Below are 22,105 nucleotides of genomic sequence, written 5' to 3'. Positions count from 1 at the left end.
TCTGAAGGTCAGAACGTATATTTTAACGATAGGTGATTTTCTGATTTTCTTGCCACCATGTCTACCTCACACACCTTGCAAATTTTATACTTTTCATAACATTTTCTAGTATATTCCAGTATATTTAAAGATGCGGTTTGACCTCACCCTCGGCAGAAAGCATCAGCATCGAATTCCTGATCGTTTTCAATCAAAATCTCAATTTTTTCAAAAGTGTCGAAAAAAACGGGCAAAACTGTTTGAAACGTACACAATTTCCCTTCTGGTGACGCCTTTGGTAATAAATATGTAGGTAATGTGTAGTTTGAGTGTAAGTATCATGTAAAGAAATGAATTTAGTGGAAATTGTTGTTGAGCTTCTAATTTAAACCTTTTTTTGTTGTAAGCAATGCAATAAATATTAAAGTTTAAATTTACCCAGTTTTCTAGAAAATTTATTTTATAATCGGATAAAATTATGTGGGCATGGCTAAATGTTCTATATATCTAGTAATAATAATCAACGGAATATCAAAATCGAGGAATATGTATAATATAACTAGAGCTCGTCAGTATATTTACGGTATATTTTGAAAATGAGACGGTATATAAATTTATATAAATATAAATTTCTGACTGTATCGATAGTATCGGGCTTATTTAACTAAGATTGGAAGTCTATTAGAGGCATTTTTCAAGCAAAATTAAATAAATCCTTATTTGTATAAATCGGGGATCTTATATGGTTGCAAGGCTGAATGCTGAGCGATCTTCAAATATCAAAAGAATCGATAGTGAATTTGTCCTCTTAAAAAATGATGAGGTTCTTTAGTTTATTAAAAACACCCAAAAGTCCTGGCCATTTCTGGTATACATTGGGACAAATAAAAGATTTCAACAATGAATTAAAATATGAAAATGGCCAATCAAGTAGGAAATAGATTCACCAATCGTATAAAATTATGATGGCATGGCCAAATGTTCTATATAGCTAGTAATATTCGTCGGAATATCAAAAACGAGGTATATGTAAAATAGAACTTGAATTCGACAGTATATTTACGGTATATTTTGAAAAAGAGGCGGTATGTTTCGGTATATTTCTGAGGGTCGGACGGTATATTTTATCGAAAAATTCGCGGTCACACTGCTGAACACATTGCATGTGGAAATTAATAAAAAAAAAAGTAGATTTTGGATTATAAAAACATTACTAGAAATAGAATTTAGTTTTTTGCTGTTCAATAATACACTTTGGGTGGAGACTTTTGTTTTTTTGTACATAATTGCTTCGGTACGGAAAGTACATATGCTCCAGGTAAATCAAAGGGTAAGACGAGGACTTGCGAACTAAAATTACATGACATATTAAGCCAAGTCGACGTTTTCGGGTATTTAAAAACATACTCTTAATGTATATATCGGCCACTTTTATTTTGTTAAAAGGTATTTCCCTTTGTAGAATTAAATAAACTATTAAAGCCAGATGCACGTTTTTTTGTACAATAGGGTGCCTTTGTAAGAGGTTCTTGCTCATCTTGCTTGCGTCTTGCGTCTCATCAGCAAACGGCAACGTCGGCAAATATTTAGAGCTAAATTGTTGTAAAGATTTAAGACAAGAATCTAAGAGAAGTAAACTGGTCGAGACCTATGTGCATACGTACATACATATGTGTATGTATGTGTATGGATGCGCGTTTGGACACTTGAAATTTTCCTTAGTTAAGCTCGAACAACATTGTATATATTTACGTACATATGTACATATACATATACGTACACATTTCTATATATCTCTGAACTTGGTACTTACATATATATTTGAATGTCTTTTTTAGTTGACACTTGCAGATCAAACATTTCTGGAAGTAACAGCTTGATCCATTTACAGGTAAGAAGGTTACAGCTATGCGGTATTATTAAATCGGTCATTTGAATTTGATGCATACTCTCCCAGAGTCAGATGGTTGTGTGACGACACATTGCAGTGGGACAGAGATCGCCACAGAAATCGTCAGCATAGCGGCTAGATTAACCGTTTGGCGATTTCAGATACAATCACACTTTTAGGATTATTCGTAATGCAACAAGCTACGCCAAATTTATCAACACAATCCGATATAGCTAAAGCCATGCAGCCTCATTCAGCACAAAATATGGTAAGTGAAACCTCAAGCAGATCCACAGACACACTTTATTGCGGTAGATGTAGATGGCTGGCGACAAAGAATTCCATTCCCAGCTTTTATCTAACTTTGACTTTAAAAAACGCTGAGTGATGCGAAATATGGCAAAATCCGTTAACCGCTCCTGACTTAAGATGATGGAGAAGTTTTGATAATACTATGTAAATAGGTTATATTTTATAATTTTCTCATATATCAAGGCACTTGGTACCTTACCTTACCTAAAAAGGTAGCTTAACAATATACAAAATTTTTTTTAATGGACGTCTACGCTTATGTGTACATACATATTGATATTTTTATAATATTTAAAATTTAAAAAACATTATTTTTTAATTGCCATAAATCTTATCTGCCAGTAATAAGTGTTATAATATTCGGATCAATCGAATATTTGTTCTATTCTATGATTTTGTTCAATTGTGATTTTAATTTGAATGTTTCCCTGGCTGAAATGTCGTTAAAATATTACTAGCAAAAGAAGAAAATCATTTATTGTTATACCTGGTGTACGTCTTGCATTTTTGTTAGAAAAAACTTTGTTTTTATAGGTAAAGTCTGAAGTTTATTTATTTATTTAAACCTTTAATGGTCATATTATTTTGATCAGTGAAGCAAGCCAAGTCACTCTATCCAGATTTGTTTTGTTTGTGCTGTTGGACATTTATATTTTTGGCCAGATCATAGGGCATATAGCATAAGTCTGATGTAATTGATGGAAACACCATTCTATTAGAGAACTGTATTTATACTGGGTTAAACTACCTACAATTTGGTACAACTTACAAAATTCTGATGAATTTGTTTTTCTGCGCTTGGAAGTTGTCATGCAATGACTACATCTTACAAGAGGCGATGCAATTACAAGCATTCCAAGTATTTTTCTACGGCCGACATATTCCTAAATAAGATCATGATTCTTATGAATTTGTAGTTTAATGGCGAAAGCATGTTTCAAAATGTCATCTTGGAAATAATTAAAAAGTTTGGGATGCCGCTAAGTGTTTAATCTAATGCTATATATCAGTGGAAAGCAAATATCACATTATCTAGCTAAAAGTAAATGCTTTGAAAGAAAATTGCCCGAAGTCGCCGCTGGTGATCGCTTTCAAACCCCGAATTCATTAACATAATACACACAGTGATTGGCTCTAGTGCGCACAGTAGACTTCTGCGCTGAGCGTCAAGATCTAGGCTCGGTCCTTCGTCATGCTGCGACCGCAACTCTAAATTTATACCCGATAATTAGTCAGTAAGGCTCTTCTCTGGCAGACGGCGCTAGCATTGAACGAAAAAGAGTGCAAGAGTGACTGAAAATCAGTCTGAACGTGTCGTATAATTTTTGGCTATAATAGTAATCCGATCTGATCAAGATTCGGCTGGTAGATATGGTCATTCTCTATGATTGTGCATTTTAAATTTTCCCATATCTTTAAAATTGTGGATGCCACAGATTTTCGTCCTTTGTGGTGGCGGAAGGGGGTGGGGCCAAATTTTTAAATGCACTTGTGCAGATTGGATATCACAGGAGTCTGGATACAAAATGTTGTTGCTCTAGCTCTTATAGTCTCTGAGATCTAAGCGCTCACTTAGCGATTGGCAAAGCCGACCATGAAACGTGTGTGTTACAGAGAGACAGAGCGGGAGAGAATGAAATTGTTTTCTTCATTCTGGCCGTCTGAAAGATAGATAGATTCTCTACGACCCTGCGTTTTTGGGTTTTTCGTATCTTTAAAATTGTGGATGCCACAGATTTTCGTCCTTTGTGGGCGCTAGGCGCTCATAGAGACGGAAAGACTGACGGACGGACAGACAGATATGGCTCTATCGACTCGGCTATTGGTGTTGATCAAGAATATATGTATATACTTTATGAGGTCGGAAACGCTCCCTTCTATACTCATTTTGAGTATCGAGTATAATTATCTGTTCAACAAAGAAACCAAATCGGAATAGCATATAGTCGGAATGGTCGACTTTCTTGGCATTCTGATTAGTTGATGTTTTTTAAATTTTCCTTTTTGGATTTCGATACTTTTTCGCCCTTATTTAAAAAAAAAATTTTATTTGGTTTTAATTTAAGAGTCTAGAAAACAATGTCAACTCTTGTGATCTGTTGTAGATATTGCCAGCCAATAAAAAGTCCAAAAAGTATGCTCCACAGGTGCCGCCCACAAAGCCACAGCCTCTTCAGCAGTCCCTGCAACAGCAGCACAGCCACACAGCGTCACAGCCACAGTATCCGATAAATAAGGCTTACAATGTGGTTTCAATACTAAAGACTTCAACGCCGACCACTCACCAGTCAGCCCACCTGACGCAGCAGCAACCACAGCCCCATCACCTTCAGCACACACAGCAGCAGCAACAGAGCTACGCTAACGTTGTGAACAGGCCCATGGCTGGAGCAGGACCAGCAGGATCCCAGCAGTCTACTGTACTGTGCAACGGCGCTAACATAATGACTGTGAACAGCTGTCCGTTGAACTCTGGGGAATTGAATTCAGCCGCTATTTACAATATAGCAAGCCACAGGGCGTTACCTGGCAACCTTGATGGAAACCTTCGATTCATGAGCGTTCCAGACATGAATAAAAATGGCAACTGCGTCGGCAGCGGTACACTAGCGGCTAGTAACAACTCTCCCGCCGGAGTGTGCAACGGTTCCAGTACTGGAAGCAGCATTGGTGTCGCTATTGGTTCAACCGCTGGGACATACATGCACGAAAAGAATCTTGTTGGTGTCGGCGTAAAAGTCGGCGTCAGTTGTGTTGATACTAATAGAAAGTTCGATTTCAAAAACAGCAATCTGTTGTCAAGCAATAGCTTCCAAACAGCGCCGGCAGAGGTAATCCAACGGAAAAAGCACTGTAGACCCTATCTCCTTGGGTCTTCAACTTATCATTTATTCTGACACCACACCCAGCATATAATATAGGTTGTTCAATAATATAGGTTGTATACTTGAAAAGGTTTAAAAATCAACTAAACGACGTATTATTGCTAAACTGCAAGGACTCTTAATCTTCGGCGCATCGAAGTGTGTCGTATGTCCGAGTGCGAGTAAAACTGGTCCTTCACTTTCAAAGCTATCTGCCCCAGAAGCAAGCCTTCTTCTTTTGCTTTACGATTGGACATTTTCATTTTTATGCTGTCTTTGTCGAGAGTAATTTAATGTACACGAAAACTATTTAAAACTAGAACAAGTGAGATACATTAGATTGGATTCTTGTGCTCAAACTAGCTCCGTTTTGATATACATTTCTCCTCAAAATTTTTCAATATTGGTATACAAATAAAGATACTTGAAAATAAAACCTTTTACGAATTCGTAAAAAACACATATTAGAACCATATTTAAGGTGCTTTTATTATTTAATATTTATTTATTTAAAAAAAAAAAAATTAAACAAGTCAAACAAATTATGTATGCCAACCACGGATAATAGTACGAAAAATTAGATTTAAAATTTAAGCTTTGTCGTTAAATATATTACATTTTTTTTAAACTCATTTTACATATTCTTTTACAGTACGTGTCAACGGGAAACAACAGTTCAGGAAACACCCGTTCAAATCAACAAAGTGGAGGCATATTTCGAGGACCACCCCCGGCGTCTAATGCTCCGCGTGGCGGTGGCGCCGGCGGAACCCGTCACGTCCATGTGCAACCTATGTATCAGCAGGCAATACACCAGAATATGGTGTTGCAGCCGTACACTCAATACAACCCGCGACAGCAAACATTTCCAACTTCTCACCTGCAATATGCACCTGCTCCAATGCCCTACTACCAGTACCAGTACGTGCCGACTCTCCAGCAGCAGCCGCCGCCGCATACACGTAGCGCCGTGACAGTTAATACAAATGTGGGCAACACAATGCAACCGGTACAGTCCGGACCCAATGGGCCGCTGGCTGGTCCCGGTGCCTCCTCGACACAGCTGCAGCTGCTTACAGGCACTGTCCAACAGGGAGCAAATACTGTCATGGGTGTGGGTGGTCCTGGCAGTGGTGTGGGGCAGGTTGGTGTGGCTCCAATGGTCGGAGTCGGTGTGATGCCAACCAGCGTGCAACCGCAATCAGTTCAAGTGCAGCCAGCGAGTAGGCGTCGACATCAGCATCGCCTACAGATCATCGATCCGGCAACTAAAAAAAATATATTAGACGATTTCGATAAGGCAAGTTATTTATCATTGACCGGCTGGAACCTTTAAATCTTTACGATATTGTTTAAATTTATTGTTATAACAGAGCAACTCGACTGCGGACAATGACTTCACAGAGCAAACAGCGTCTTCAGCAACAGTAACAGCTCCTGACGTTCTGTCCGAAACTCCCATTTGTATTCCAATACAGGATTCGGTTGGTATAAATATTTCCAATAACGTAACACTGCAGGCTCCAGACTCGAGAACCAACGCTCCTTATACTATAGGTGGGAATGCGTTACGTATCTGGCTACATACAATTTTAATTCTTGCTCTCTTTTACTTTTCAGAGCAATTGCCTGTACAGCGCCAAGACATCGTGGGTCAGACTCCAATCGTATCTGCCATGTCCGATGCACCATCTGTTGAAATATTGCCAACGCCTCAAAAGGGAAGAAGCAAAAAGTACGTCTATGAAATGAACTAAATTCAGCTAATATTCTATAGCTATTACCTTCTTTTAGAATTCCCATAGTGTCTCCTAAAAACGCCTCTGACTCCCATGTCTCTACCACTTGTAAGTAAACGACACTAGTATTATCATATAATAATTTTAATGCAAATCTACAATACAAAAACCAAATCTCATAGATTTTTACGATGTGCCCAGGAATGTTCTAGGGAATATTAAAGTCATTTTACTACAGTATAGGGTTTTTTGTACAGGGGAATATTTAATTGGTTTCCGTAATGATTGTAAGAGGAATCGATTTCATCAGCCATCGTTTCTTCTATTGGAACTGTCTGACTTCCTCCCTTGCGAAGCCCAAACCTCCTCTCTGAGCGAGTCAGACGCTCAATACGCGAAAACTCACCAACACAAAGTACAGAAATAGGAAAGATAGGCAGACGACAATATATACATAAATATAATAATTAAAAACACATTTCCCCTTGCTTACAAGGTGGATTCAATGGCTATAATCAAGGAATACATAAATTATCTACTTCCATGTAGTTTTTGAAAATATCAAAACAAATGTCAAAATTGTGGATGCCACAGATTTTCGTCCTTGGTGCGGGCGAAAAGGGGCGCGTCAAAATTTTTGAAATAAACTTTTAGCAGTGCGTATGTCTATCACAGGAGTCTGCATACAAAATTTTGTTGCTCTAGTTCTTATAGTCCCTGAGATCTATGCGCTCAACGGAACGGACAGACGGACGGACGGGAACACGGACAGAGAGACATGACTATATCAACTTGGCTATGTATGCTGGCAGTCTTTGAGCACTAGGCGCTGAAGGGGACGGACGGACAGACGGAGAGACAGACAGGGCTCAATCGACTCGGCTATTGATGCTGATCAAGAATATATATACCTTATGGACGTTACACACATCCACTTTTACCACAAATCTAATATACCCCAATACTCATTTTGAGTATCGGGTATAACAAAAATTAAAAATATGACAAAAATTAACTTTTTATACCCGATACTCAAAATGAGTATTGGGGTATATTAGATTTGTGGTGAAAATGGATGTGTGTAACATCCTGAAGGAATCGTTTCCGACACCATAAAGTATATATATTCTTGATCAGCATCAATAGCCGAGTCGATTGAGCCCTGTCTGTCTCTCCGTCTGTCCGTCCGTCCCCTTCAGCGCCTAGTGCTCAAAGACTATAAGAGCTAGAGCAACGATGTTTTAAATCCAAGCTTCTGTGATATGTCACTGCTACAAGAATATTTCAAAACTTCGCCCCGCCCACTTTCGCCCCCACAAAGGACGAAAATCTGTGGCATCCACATTTTTAAAGATACGATAAAACCAAAAACGCAGAATCGTAGAGGATGACTATATGTTCTAGATTGTAAAATCTTAACCAGATCGTATAATTATTATAGCCAGAAACAAGAAAACAATTTCATTCTTTCTCGCTCTGTCTCTCTCTAACACTCAGGTTTCATGGTCGGTTTTGCCAATTGAAAAATATGAGTTCAAGGATCTCAGAACCTATAAGAGCCAGAGCAACCAAATTTGGTATCCACACTCCTGTGATATCGGACCTTGACCGTTTCGTGTCCAAATTTCGCCACACCCCCTTCCGCCCTCGCAAAGGACGAAAATCTGGGGTATCCACAAATCTCAGAGACTATTAAGGCTAGAGTAACCAAATTTGGTATCCGCACTTCTGTTAGATCTCACTATAAAACGTATATCTCAGAATTTTGCCCCAGCCCCTTCCGCCCCAGAAAGGACGAAAATCGGTTGCATCCACAATATTGCACATTCGAGAAAACTAAACACGCACAATCATAGAGAATAACCATATCTATCAGATTGCTGAATCTGGATCAGATCTGATCATTTTTGTAGCCAAAAGCAAAATATCAATTTGCAGTGGCTACGCAGCGCCCGACGTCACGCTCAGACTGATTTTCTATCTCTCTCGCACGGAGGAGAGCAATACTGACTAAGTATTGGGTATAAATGTAGAGTTGCGGTCTCCGCAGAAACTCACAACGTTCCCCCTCGTTTTTTTGTATGTTAAACGTTCAAACGTTCCAAATCCCTGCTAAAAATCCCTTGAATTGCGCCATCTAGCGGATATTCCAATTGACGGAAACTATCTATATTGCTTTATCAGTGCTGCTGTGATATACCGGAGCCAATCCATTTCTCTCCCGATCTCTGTAATTGGGCTTCACCTTGATACTTCATCGCTTGCGTTTGATCTTTTGACTGATCTTCAGATAATGTAATGTGTTGCTGTTGGTCACCGTGACCCTTGAAATCCAACATCATCTGGTGCATCATCCTTTGTACAATAGTTTGGCTTTCGAACTCCTCAATGTCAAGCCAATTCTATTTTTAGTTTAATTTTTAGTTCTAGACACCAAAAAATAGTTCCTACGGCCCCTAGCTCCCTCGCAAATCGTGAAATGAACAGCACGTGTCGTTTGTATTGATGGACACTTGAATAAATTTTGAATACTATTATTGCCCGCTCCTTTTCCCACATAAAACCGAAGAAGATCGTTTATAATCTACAATTTGGAGGATACAAGAAAACTGCAGAATCATAAGAAGGATCCTTATTTAGTAGATTCTCTAAATCGGTGCGATCGGAAACCTCTCCATATCATAACATAAGGCGGATGCTTTACGGTGGCAATAGAGCAATTTTTCTTATTCGACTATTCAGAAGTGAATTGTAAAGTGTCCCTGCTATTAAAGACATCGACGTTGAATAGCTTGAGCCGGAATATCATTTGCAAACCGTTGCTGCACCTCTGATGCTATGCCTTTACATATGTACATATTTATATCACTGAAGTTCGACAGCCAAAAACTCGATGTCATTCATAGGAACTTTAAGTTACGTTCATATCATTAAAAATGAATTTATTGCTTTTAATTATTTTAAAACGTTTTAACCAATTAACCAAAATAGAATCTGTACAACAAAATTAATTGAGCTTCTTGTAATAGCTTTTTTATGCCGACGTAAATGTTTTGGGTGCTAAAACGATTTGTTACGTTACGTGAATTTTCGTAGTAAACTACAATCCGTATTTGGAGGTTGGTTTTCTTTGTGAACCACTTAGAATATCTTGCTAAATTTGTCTATCGAACAAAATTCGACATGACTAGTTGATTCGCATTTCTTCAGACCAATTGACGATAGTCTTTTCTGCGGGCTATTGTTAAATTATGTCGTATCATGCAATATTGAATCTATGCTGGTCTCTTTAATGCCCAAAGATGCCTGCATTTGTCACGGTATGTCCCATGGTGACCTTGCGGTCCCTAACTCACAGTATACATTTAAATTGAAATCAACAATAGCTTTTGGACGACAGTCACGTGACTCATCCTGCAGCAATGGATGTCCACGATTGAACTCGTACCAGTTTTTCGTAGTGGCAATGCATGGTGCTACATCGTCAATAATCGGAGTAAGTTGATTGGAGCATTATTGCCTTGAAAATCAACGTCGAAAATCGCATCCTGAAACAAGCCATCAGAATAATTTTAGCTTTTCAAATAAATTTTTCTGTTTGTTTTGTTAACAACCGTCGGGGCATCGTGTTTAACAAGTCTTGGAAGGCGGCTAAAGCTTTTTCTAAATTTTTTAAGGGGTTGAATTGTCCTTTATCCCCAAAAACTTCGCCTGAAATTATGCCCTGAATATTTTTCGACTTCAGAAACGGCATCTTATATCGTGCAACATTTTTAGGAGCGTTGTCCTGCTGAAACGTTCAATTCGTTCAACTCTTCTGCAAATGACATAAGTTCGTTTTCCAGGAGATCTGTCACAGACCGTATAAATTAAAGTTTTTATCATCGCTAAAAATTACCTTTTCAAATTCGCTGTCCCAAAACTTATATCTTTCACAGCGATATTTCATTAAATAAGTTTTTATTAAAAGCAGTTAACGACTTAGTTTTTCCCGCGAGATCATAGGCGCGTCCGACTCAAAATGTAAGTATATGCATATTTAAGTACATGAAAGTTAATACTAGTTCTTTAGATGGGCCGAAAAGAAGATTGCCTGGAGTCTTCAAAAATAAGGGAAGTCTTCGGGAAGCTGCGAAAAGTTTAGGGCGCTCGGTATATTTTGTTCAGATTGATATTGATATAGATAATATATTATGGAGGGACTAAACAAAAATAAAACTTTTGACTCCGGAAGATATGTACGGCGGCCCAAAGGCAGGGAATTCGACGTCCGGTACACAAGGAAAATGGTTAAGCACGTGTTATGAGATTTCAGTGGAGACTGGCCGCCTACTTGTTACTTGTATGCCAAAAACAATCGCTAAATTAATACAAAAATAAGGTTGCTTTACCCCGTATGCTAGCATATGTACGATTACTTATAATAAGAAAACAATGAACAAATGTTGATACGCTTCGCGTTTTCGGCTTTGTAGAATTTCTGTACTTAATTTTCCGATCATCCCTTGTTTTTTTTTTTTTTACATTTTATCGATCACAAACTATATACTATTTGAGGTGATAAATGCTTATGTCAAATATTTTATAATCGACGGTAGGTTAGAAAACTAAACGTAAATTTAATTTTTTCATTGTGTTTATTATAAAAGTTGTTTGAGTCGTGAAAAAAAGCTCAAAAACATCTACTTATTATTTTGACCAGTAGTGTATAAACAAAGTGGAAGCTGTATTGGCATTACGCCTCTATGCCCAATGACAACCTTATTCAAGTAAATTGAAGACTTGAAACCTAGAAAGGTTAGTACCCCTTGCTCAAGGTCCGTCAAATGGAAACCCCCCACCCTTCATTATAATAATGGTACCTCACTCGAAATCGTGTTATCAGAACACAAAATGAAATTTATCATTATTCAAGTGCGAAAATGATTTAATGTAGTTTAAACAAGACAACGTCGTCGCAACATTATTGGATGAATAAGTTGAACTTGGGTGTTCAGGTGACAAGGAAATACAATTTTTTCCGACATTGTATGATATTAATGACAATTGGTGTCATTTCAAGATTTAATTTCATTTGTTTTTTCTTTGGCTCTAATCACAATTTTGCCTTACTGATTTGTATACTGCTCTGCCGAGGAATAATAAACTTTTAGCATCGTCACTTCTGGTCAGTTCTGGTCACTTCTGTGTGGGTTAGTTCATTCATTAGTCCGCACACATGTCCGATCGCTGTGCGTAGCCGAATAATAATTGATGCTAGTGTGTTTAGACCTTTTCTTTTTAGATTGCTAGCGAATAGTGGCAGTCGGTCGGCGGACGTCTTTCTCTGTTGCTCCGTTCGCAATTCAGTTCGTAGCAAATTGGTTCGATGTGATCACTTCTGGGTGCCTGAGTGTTAGTGCGAGTCGATATCATCTGTGTCTATCTATAGCGCCTAGGCAACAACGCGACAGTTGGTCGGTAAGACAACGCACGTCTAACGTGAATAAGTATGAGTATACTTATATGCGTGTATATAAGTATGTGATTAAAATACATATATACAATCGTATTTATATGCATATGAACATATATATAATGTTTAATTTTTGGGGTGACGCTAGTACCGCCCTGTAGATTATGACTACATTGCATATTTTTCCTTTAATTTGTATCTGTATTTTTTTTTTTATTATATTTTGCATTTGGCTTTGGTCAATCGTGGCATATATTCATTTAAAAATAAGATTATTTCAAAGCACTGAGGATCTCCACTAGGTATAAAGGTGAAATACAAGAGTAAATTAGTACCTCAGATTTGTATATGAATGACATATATTATATAGTATAAAACACTAGATGAAACCACCGTGAATTTGTGCAATTGTTGTACCCTTCGACCTTTATCCACGCATAAAGTGTATATTTATATTCCTGCTTAGTACTTAGAGCTGTAGATATAAAAAACAATCCCAATTAGACTAGCTCGACAGATCTACATATCTCTACATTTGCCTCCTTTTTTCATAGTTATGCCGAATTGTATACAAATGAATGGCTCTAAGAACAGCTACCACAGGAAGAACCTACAACATTCACAAAAATATCAAACTATTCAAGTTTTTAAAGGAGCATCGTTTAGTCAGAACGTTCTGTTCGCTGTAAGGAAAATATAAATCTACTTTTAGGGGAATACAATATGTTACACAGGTCGTGAACCCGCACAAAGGTTGCGGTCCTATATGCATTTAATGACGTCTAAAATATACTGCAATAAGCCGGCATTTGAATCAACAATGCTCAAAATGAACGAATGCCACTACGAAAAGTTTGACCGATTACTCGGACGCACAATATTCGAATGAAGAGGAAAAGAATGAGTCTGAATTATTGTTTCTCTGCCTGTGCTTACTCATATTTACAAAAGAACACAGGGTCTTTTAATTGTTGAAGTTTTGCTGTAAGGAAAAGGAGAAAGAAAATTTAAGAAAAACAATGTAGCAATGAAGTACACAAAGTTGGCATAAAACCATTGGAGTAATTCAAATGTTTCCGGCAATGCTATTTCTTTAATTTCGGTTCGTTTTTGCACAATCCTTAATGCTTGCTCGTATAACTCATTCAGTCCAATTCGAATGCATTCTATTAAGAGAACCAAGTATATCTCTACTGCATACTCTGCATATTACTGCATAGAGAGAAAGCTTTATCGTTGTCCTATATCATCCCTTTCAGTTGGGTTTCATCCATTATATACATAATAGATATGCACCGTTATGTATTTGAAACTATTTGAAACCGAATTGACAAACATCAAAAGGCGTACAGTCTTACGCACACTCAATTATTTTCATCTGTGCAATTTTACATAACCCTAACTGGCCGACTGCCAGTCAGTGTTGCCATTTTAGCCTATTTAAGGCTAGATCTAGCTTATTTGAAAACGGATATGCAGCAAATTCACTTCGAGGGTTTTTTTTTTAAATGTCTTTGTCTTTGAGACTTTTCCAGGGGCGAATTGTTCTAGTTTGTGCAGCAAATTTTTCGGAAAGCCGCTTCCTTCACGAACGAAAGGAAACAAAGAATAAAAAGCTGATGCAATAATTTAATCCAGTGTTTTGAGCTGTATAGACCATTCCGGGCTGAACACATATTTACGTTTAACAGCACCCTGTTTTTATACCGGATACTCAAAATGAGTATAGGGGTATATTAGATTTGTGGTGAAATTGAATGTGTGTAACGTCCAGATGCAAGCGTTTCCGACCCCATAAAGTATATATATTCTTGATCAGCATCAATAGCCGAGTCAATTGAGCCATGTCTGTCTGTCCGTCCCTATGAGCGCCTAGTGCTCAAAGACTAAATGCTAGAGCAACGACATTTTGTATCCAGACTTCTGTGATATGTCACTGCTGCAAGTGTTCCCCTACAAAGGACGAAAATCTGTGGCATGCACAATTTTGAAGATACGAAAAAATTAAAAACGCACTATCATAGAGATCAGATCGAATAATTATTATAACTAAAAGGAAGAAATCAATTTTTAGTGGCTACGCAGAGAAAAGTTCGAAAAGTTTAACTGTTCGTGATCCTTTTTGGACCGACACCTAAACGAAACCTGAACTCGAAGTCAGAAACTTGCATTCGTAAACTATGTATGTAAATACCTCTGAAACCGCATATTTCAGAGTTGGTTCAATTTGGTTGGTGCCAAGGTATATGGTTCAGAGGATAATTTTATTCTTGTCCACGCTAAAATTGACATAATCAGACTCGCTAACCAAATATTAACTGTGTGTCACTTAAGGTATTGCTCCTTAAGGTGTCTCCTAGGAGAAAGCAATCGTCGAAATTTAAACACAAACCCAGTTGAGTTAATATTATGCTTCCTGTCAGTTACAAACTGTTTCACTTCCGGATCTAAACAAATACGAAAGAAATCAAAATTAAGATTCAATATTTACATTTTGCACAGTAAACACAATTAACAAATCAAATGTCTACTTTGTCATTTATTTTCTCCAGCTGATGCGGATGATGCAGCTGCAAAGCCAGACGCTGCAACCAAAACAACCAAGGAGGCTACTCAGCAAAACCTATCGTATCAGACTGCATCCACTTCCCAGCAGAAGAAGCAGGAGCCACCGCCACAGATCACAGCGGAAGTGCCAGTCGCCGCAACGGAGGGAACCAACATTGTTACCTCAGCTGCTGTGCTGCCCACTGAGAACCTTTCATCCGATTTGCTAAAATTGGAGATATCAACAAATCTGTCTGTTGACGTTGTTGAACTGTCGGAGACGGCGAGCATTGATACCGCTTCGGTGGGTTCCGTCGAAGCCAAGTCGATTCACACAGTCCAAGCCATCTCTCAGAACACCTCTTCAACCGAAATATCAGAGGCCGCAGCTGAGGAAACCCAGACCCACCAGAGTGAAGTACAGCAAACACAGCCAGAACAAATCTTCGAAAGTTCCCCTGATGAGACTGATGAAGCGCCGATGGCATTAGCAGAAGAGATTTGTGGCGAGACCCGACCATCCAAAACAGTAGAAGAAATAACGACTAAAGAACTTTTATCAAAAGGTGCAATGGATACGACGCCTTTCTCTGAGCTGGCACTAGAGTCGCAGTCCAGTGTTGCCGCAGAAGATCCAGAGCGTCAACCTGAGACAGGTCCAGAGCCAGAGACGGAGCCTGAGTCTTTTGCCGATCCTCAACTCCAAGAAGATATTAAACTGCAACAGGAACCAGAAGCCACTGGCACAGCCACGGTCTCAGAAAGTGTTTTATCATCGTTGATTAATTACAATGAGGGTCAATGGTCACCCAGCAATCCCAGCGGCAAGAAACAATATGATCGCGAGCAGTTGCTGCAGCTGCGCGAGGCAAAGGCCTCGCGTATACAGCCGGAAGTAAAGAACGTTTCGATACTGCCCCAGCCAAACCTAATGCCGTCGTTCATCCGCAACAACAACAACAACAAGCGAGTGCAGTCGATGGTTGGTGTGATTGGAGGTCGCAACAGCGAGTCGGGAGGGGGTTTCATTGGCAAACAGGTGTCGATGTCGGGTGTGCAAAGTGGAGGTGGTAGGGGCAGCATGAAGGGTATGATACATGTCAACCTGTCACTGAATCAGGACGTGAAACTGAATCAGAACGAGAATGCCTGGCGTCCTCGAGGCGTAAACAAGTCTGATAGTAGTGCAGACGTTAAGGCCACTCAAGAGAAGGATGAGTTGGTGAGACGGGTCAGGGGTATTCTGAACAAGCTTACCCCCGAGCGTTTCGATACGCTGGTCGAGGAGATAATCAAATTGAAGATTGATACGCCCGAAAAGATGGACGAGGTTATTGTCTTAGTGTTTGAGAAGGCCATTGACGAACCAAACTTCTCGGTTTCGTACGCCAGGCTGTGCCATCGCCTTATAAGTGAAGTGAAAGCTCGCGACGAGCGTATGGAGAGCGGCACTAAATCAAATCTAGCACACTTCCGGAATGCCTTGTTGGACAAAACGGAGCGCGAGTTCACGCAGAACGTCTCACAAAGTACCGCAAAGGAGAAGAAACTGCAGCCAGTTGTAGACAAGATAAAAAAGTGCAACGATCCGAACGAAAAAGCCGAGCTTGAAGCACTTCTGGAGGAGGAAGAGCGAAAAATACGCAGACGCTCCGGAGGCACGGTTCGATTTATTGGGGAGCTCTTTAAGATATCTATGCTGACTGGTAAAATCATATACTCCTGCATTGATACTCTGCTGAATCCGCACTCGGAGGATATGCTTGAGTGCCTCTGCAAGCTGCTGACAACCGTCGGGGCCAAGTTTGAGCAGACCCCCGTCAGCTCTAAGGAACCGTCACGATGCTATTCGCTGGAGAAGTCCATAGCCAGAATGCAGGCAATCGCTTCCAAGACCGACAAAGACGGCGCCAAAGTAAGCTCCCGCGTGCGGTTTATGCTCCAAGACGTGATAGATCTGCGCAAGAACAAATGGCAATCGACACGCAACGAAGCACCGAAAACCATGGGACAAATCGAAAAGGAGACCAAGAACGAGCAGCTATCAGCGCAATATTTTGGTCCGCTCTCCGGCACTACCCCCGTTGGGTCCCAGGGAGGATCGGGAAAACGAGACGATCGCAGCAATGCTCGATTCGGAGATTCTCGTTCTGGCAGCGGCTATTCCGGCAGTCACAGTCAGCGCGGGGACAATGGAAACCTGCGACACCAGCAGCAAAACAACGGAGGCGGAGGCAGTGGCTCCAGTGGTGCTGGTCATTCTAACGGAAACAACGATGACACATGGCATGTACAAACAAGCAAGGGCAGCCGCTCTCAAGCTCTTGATAGCAATAAACTGGAGGGTCTGGTAAGACACGTTTTTTTCACTTATGTCATCAATAGTTGTAACAATCGGCCAGAATCAGAACTACAGTCGATAAAGGTTCGCCTTGCTCTGTTCGTTTGGTGTCAAAAAAGTCCAAGTGGACATTCCATTCCTTTCTTGTTTTAAATTTGTTAAGTTACACAGTCCATTAGTTTGGTTGTTAATTTATTTGCTTTCTTCTTTTCAGAGTTTACACATAAGCCAAAACATAGAGAACAAAAAAATGGGTGGTCTAACTCAATTTATTTGGAATTTTGAAGCTGCGAGACAATCTTCTGCTCCCACAACTACGCCATCCAATCCCTTTGCATTGTTGTCGTCCCTAGTGGATAAGAATAGCAGCGAACGGGATCGGGATCGTGACCGTGACCGCAGTGGCCCCAGAAACAAGGGATCATACAACAAGGGATCTATGGAGCGTGATCGTTATGGCGATAGAGGTTTGTTTTTTCGTAAAATTTAACTCAAAGTAAATGCCAATTATTTAGGTCTCAACTCGAGAACTGGATCATCACAGGGATCGCGGGAGAATTCTTCCTCTCGCGCTGGACAGCAGAGTCGCGGATTGATAAACTCTTCAGTTCAAAAGTCTGCTAGTCACTCAAAATATACACAACAGGCTCCATCAGTTCGAGTTACTGGCAAGGTAAGTAAAACATTCTTAATTAATTTTTCAAATCTAATAAAATGGAAAAGATTCAGACGCCATGAATGATATTGTATGCTTGGTCTCCACTGAATAATTTTATAAATATTTAATTTACAAATAGGCACAAAGCTCACTAGGAAGTTCCGCTGTCAACGTTGGAGGCCTTTACAGAGGTGGTGATCAGCAGTCGGCTGCGTCCAGTTCCAGTGCCGCTGCAACGTCAGTTCAGATAAATCGACCTATGGCCCCTGTGGCCGTGTTCAGCGAGCCCAGTGATGCCGACATGAAGCTGATCAAGGCGGTTGTCTCGGAAATGATAGAGCTTTCCGCAGCCTCCAAGGGTGTAAATCCGACGGTAGTTGCGTGTATGAAACGGGTACCGGAGGACATGCGTTGTGGTTTCTTGTACTACATATTAACGGATTATTTACATCTGGCCAATGTGGGCAAACAGTACAGGCGGTACCTGGCCATTACCGTGGCGCATCTAATACAACAGAACTACATCTCCGTGGATCACTTTAGACTGGCGTACAAAGAATTTGCCGAGTGCGCAAACGATTTAATTTTTGATATTCCAGAACTTTGGCTGTATATTCTGCAATTTGCCGGTAATATAAAAGGATGACCTCCAGTTCTAATAGATCACTAATCGATTCCTTCGTAGGACCACTAATTGTGAAGAAAATATTGACGGTATCAGATCTGTGGAACAAAAATCTGAAAGACAACAGCCCATCAAATGTGGGTAAAAAGTTCCTCAAAACCTATTTGACATACTGTACACGAGAAGTAGGACCGAGTTTCACTCGTAGTATGTGGATCAAGTTCAACCTGCACTGGTCCGACTTTATGCCTGACAACGAAGTTATCGATTTCATTGAATCCAATGTAAGTTTGTTATGCAATAACATGTAATCTCAATTATTTATATGTAATTTGAAACAGAGACTAGAGTATGTGGAAAACGAGTCGAAACCGCCAGTGATTGAGCAGCGCGAAACACCAGAGAAGCACGTTAAAAATGTGATAGAACATATAGAGCATTTGCTAAAGGAAGGAGCGACGGCAGACTGCATCATCGATTACAGTAACGTAAGGCTCGAAATTGTTTGAAGTAGTTTAATTTAATAATGAAAATAATTCCTTATTGAATGTTGCTCTCAGGGAAATATTTTGGTGGCTGATAAACTGTTTATTAGAGGCTTGACTGAAACGTTGAGTAATTTTGCAATTGTGTACAAGGACAACAGTTACAAACTAGAGCCCGAAATCTTCCAAAAGTTTTGTATACCAGTTTTGCAGCGATACATCGACTCGCATGAAGATCATCAATTGGAATGCCTCTATGCTATGCAACTATTGGTGCATAGCTTAGAGCATCCCAGAGGTATGAAAATAAATACATATATGAGCACATAGCTTTATCATTTTCATAATTTTTTGATTGGCTTAGGACTATTAAGTGAACTAATTGGTGAGCTATATGATGCCTATGTTATACAGAAGGAGTCGCTATGTAAGTGGCGTGATTCAAAGGATCAATCAGCAGGAAAGGGTAAGATGCAGTTTAAGAAGATTTACAAATATACACGCTTTGTCATTCATTAATTTTCCTTTTTTTTTCGTTATTAGGCGTTGCTGTTAAAAGTCTTAATCCCTTCTTTAACTCATTATTCAATGATGAAACCAACTAAACAGCACAGTACTCGGAGAGCTGACATAGACAGCGACTTAGGGGAATAAAAAACAAAAACAATATATTTAAATTTGTAATAAAATTAATTAAACAGAAAGCTGGTTTGTGAAGAGAGCTCTTTAAAAATATACCTATGATTCGATATGGACTTATCTCAATAGATATTGCGGTTCTTGCATTACGAGTACATGGAATAATATGAAAGTGTATAACATATGTAAAATAAAGCAAACCCAGAGGAAATTTCTAGTTATAGATGGTTGCTCTTACAATATAGCTATAGAACACCACAAAAAGGGACAAGAAATGCTTTGGCTAGTCTAGTTCGCCAATACGACTAAATAGACAGCTACAAAATGTACGCAAAGGCGAATTTAGAAAATTTATACCAATCCCAATTTGGAAGTGCAAAAAAAAATTAAAGTGAAAATAGAATTTCCCAGTACAGCTTATAGATTTAACTGAATAATTGATTATGTTTCTATCTCTAAGAGATTATCCATCTATTTGTAACTTGAACAGAACGATAAAGTTTTAAATATAATGTTTTTAATGGTGAAAAACGACAAACGGATAAATTTTACATGCGTATTTTACTTTAAAAATTACATATTTGTAATCCGTTTCATATAAATTTTAAATACATCCTTATAACATTGGCGAGCTCTTTGTTTCGGGAATAAATAAAGTGCTGAAAAATCAAATAAATTTAAAAAGGAAACTAGCAGTGCCAATCCAGTAAAAAAAAAATAGAACGTCTAGAGGCTCCAAGGACATCATAATCCGACCGTTTAAAAATTACTTCGAAAACACTTTTTTAAGTTGCAAAAATACTCACATGTAACTCAGATTTACATGTAACTCATCACTCAGATTAACAAGTTAAAAGGTAGGTAACAACCGAAATATTTTAATATAGTATATCAGTAATCAGTATGACTGTTCCATGATGCACGACAAAGAGTGTGTCTACAATAATGATCCGATCTGATTTAGATTTTGCTGTCTGCAAGGTAGGGTCATTAAGAATGATTATACGATTTTTATTTTCTCGTATCTTTGAAATTGCCACAGATTTTCGTTCTTTATGAGGGCGTGTGAAAATTTCGAAATAAGCTTGATTCAGTGTGATATCAAAGGAGTCGGGACACAAAATTTCGTTGCTCTAACTCTTATAGTCTCTGAGAACTAGACATACAGACATGGCTCAATCGACTATTGATGCTGATCAAGAAACGGGGTCGGAAACGCTTCCTTCTGGGCATAACACACATCCCCCGCACAATCGAATACACCGCTATACTCTTTTAGAGTATCGGGTATTAAAAGCTCGACAAAGAAACATTACTTTTAAATTAGGATTGAGGTAAGCACATTAAAAACCACTTCATAAAAGACACGATTAATCTATTAAGGTTGAGAGGGATCATATAACAGCCAGAATTATCCTTTGAATGTCATTAACACAAAACAGGTTATCAGATTCTGTCAAAGTGGTCTACAACCCCAGAGGTAGATAACCCTGCGGAATAGATTCTTCTGAGTCTAAAATTGGCAATTGGCTTTGCAACAGCCAAACATTTCCAAGACCCACTTACTCTGATAAATTTGGAGTCCCTACTGACGAACATCAAATATGTATGTTTTAAATTTTGCCCAAAAAGGGATGTGATCTGTGGGATACACAAATATTTTAACATTACACATGGGCATTTCCGACAAAAAGTCCACAATACACATTACCTTTGATCAGAAAACATTAAAATAAGCAAAAGTTCACTTTTTTGGTATTTTTATAGTCTTGTTTTTCTCTACTATTATCTCCCACGTATGTATATTATCTCGGATCTGGATGCTGATAGGAATATATATACTTATGGGGTCGGAAACGCTTTCTTCTGAGTGTAACAAGCACCTAAAAAAAAACCAATATATCCCTATACTCAATCATTATGTAATATATAAAATTCTCGTTTCCCAAACTTTTTTGCTAAATTCCTCCCAAATGGCTGGACCAATTTTTGTGAAAATTTGTGTGCTTATCGGTTAGGTGCGCATCGGCCCACATATATTTTTTATCCCGATGAGACCACTCTAGAGTACGAATCTAAGGTGAGCTGGCGCAGATTCGTGAATCACAATAGCAAGATGCCCGAGATGAACGAAATCAACAAAGGCAACTAGAACGGAGAGTAACGCGGAGATACATAGTCGAAAATAGACGTAGAGGAATTGACCAATAACGCGAACAATTTCATCGAGCATTTACATCAAATTTATTTCTACGACTAGCATTCCAGTATGAGCCTGATGTTAAATATTATGCTCATTCTAAAGTGGAATGCCCGTATTGTCATGCACTCAAATTTATGTTGGGATGTGTTGCTCATCAGGAAAAGTACAAATAACCAAAAATTAAACACCACCTGAACCATTGCACGGTTTACTTATTGGTACAGATCCAGATTCTATCATGTTTTTGAACTCAATTCACACATTCAATTCATGATTCCAAATGACATCATTTGGAGCAACAGAAGTAGTTAACAATATTGCTGCAAACGGTCAACAATTTAATTCCTCGTTCAAAATCAAAGGCCAC

The 22,105-nt window shown here is 39.0% G+C and overlaps 1 protein-coding gene and 1 long non-coding RNA gene across 6 annotated transcripts; one reads left to right on the top strand and one right to left on the bottom strand.

Moving 5' to 3' along the window:
• The first annotated feature begins 1,093 nt into the window (after positions 1–1,093).
• Positions 1,094–19,758, top strand: eIF4G1 (eukaryotic translation initiation factor 4G1). 5 transcript variants are annotated; one of them, XM_033381355.1, is made up of 17 exons: positions 1,094–1,297; positions 1,818–1,870; positions 1,937–2,138; positions 4,330–5,013; positions 5,699–6,346; positions 6,420–6,603; positions 6,667–6,781; positions 6,841–6,893; positions 14,793–17,137; positions 17,343–17,595; positions 17,644–17,801; positions 17,926–18,415; positions 18,472–18,695; positions 18,753–18,899; positions 18,972–19,194; positions 19,261–19,362; positions 19,440–19,758. In XM_033381355.1, exons 3-17 carry the CDS (start codon positions 2,061–2,063, stop codon positions 19,499–19,501), a joined length of 5,766 nt encoding a protein of 1,921 aa, XP_033237246.1. In that variant the 5' UTR covers positions 1,094–1,297; positions 1,818–1,870; positions 1,937–2,060; the 3' UTR covers positions 19,502–19,758. The 5 variants fall into 5 exon arrangements, with proteins under 5 accessions (XP_033237246.1, XP_033237245.1, XP_033237244.1 ...); XM_033381354.1 differs by having other exon boundaries at positions 4,318–5,013; XM_033381353.1 differs by having other exon boundaries at positions 4,288–5,013.
• On the bottom strand, positions 19,461–21,496 carry LOC117184347 (uncharacterized). The gene is made up of 2 exons (XR_004469650.1): positions 21,247–21,496; positions 19,461–21,176 (listed from the first exon to the last, which is right to left on the bottom strand). It is a non-coding gene; the product is annotated as an uncharacterized lncRNA (long non-coding RNA).
• Positions 21,497–22,105: the final 609 nt, after the last annotated feature.

Source organism: Drosophila pseudoobscura, chromosome 5 (genome assembly GCF_009870125.1).
Source record: "Drosophila pseudoobscura strain MV-25-SWS-2005 chromosome 5, UCI_Dpse_MV25, whole genome shotgun sequence".
NCBI lineage: Eukaryota > Metazoa > Arthropoda > Insecta > Diptera > Drosophilidae > Drosophila > Drosophila pseudoobscura.
This window is presented reverse-complemented; position numbering and strand designations above follow the sequence as displayed.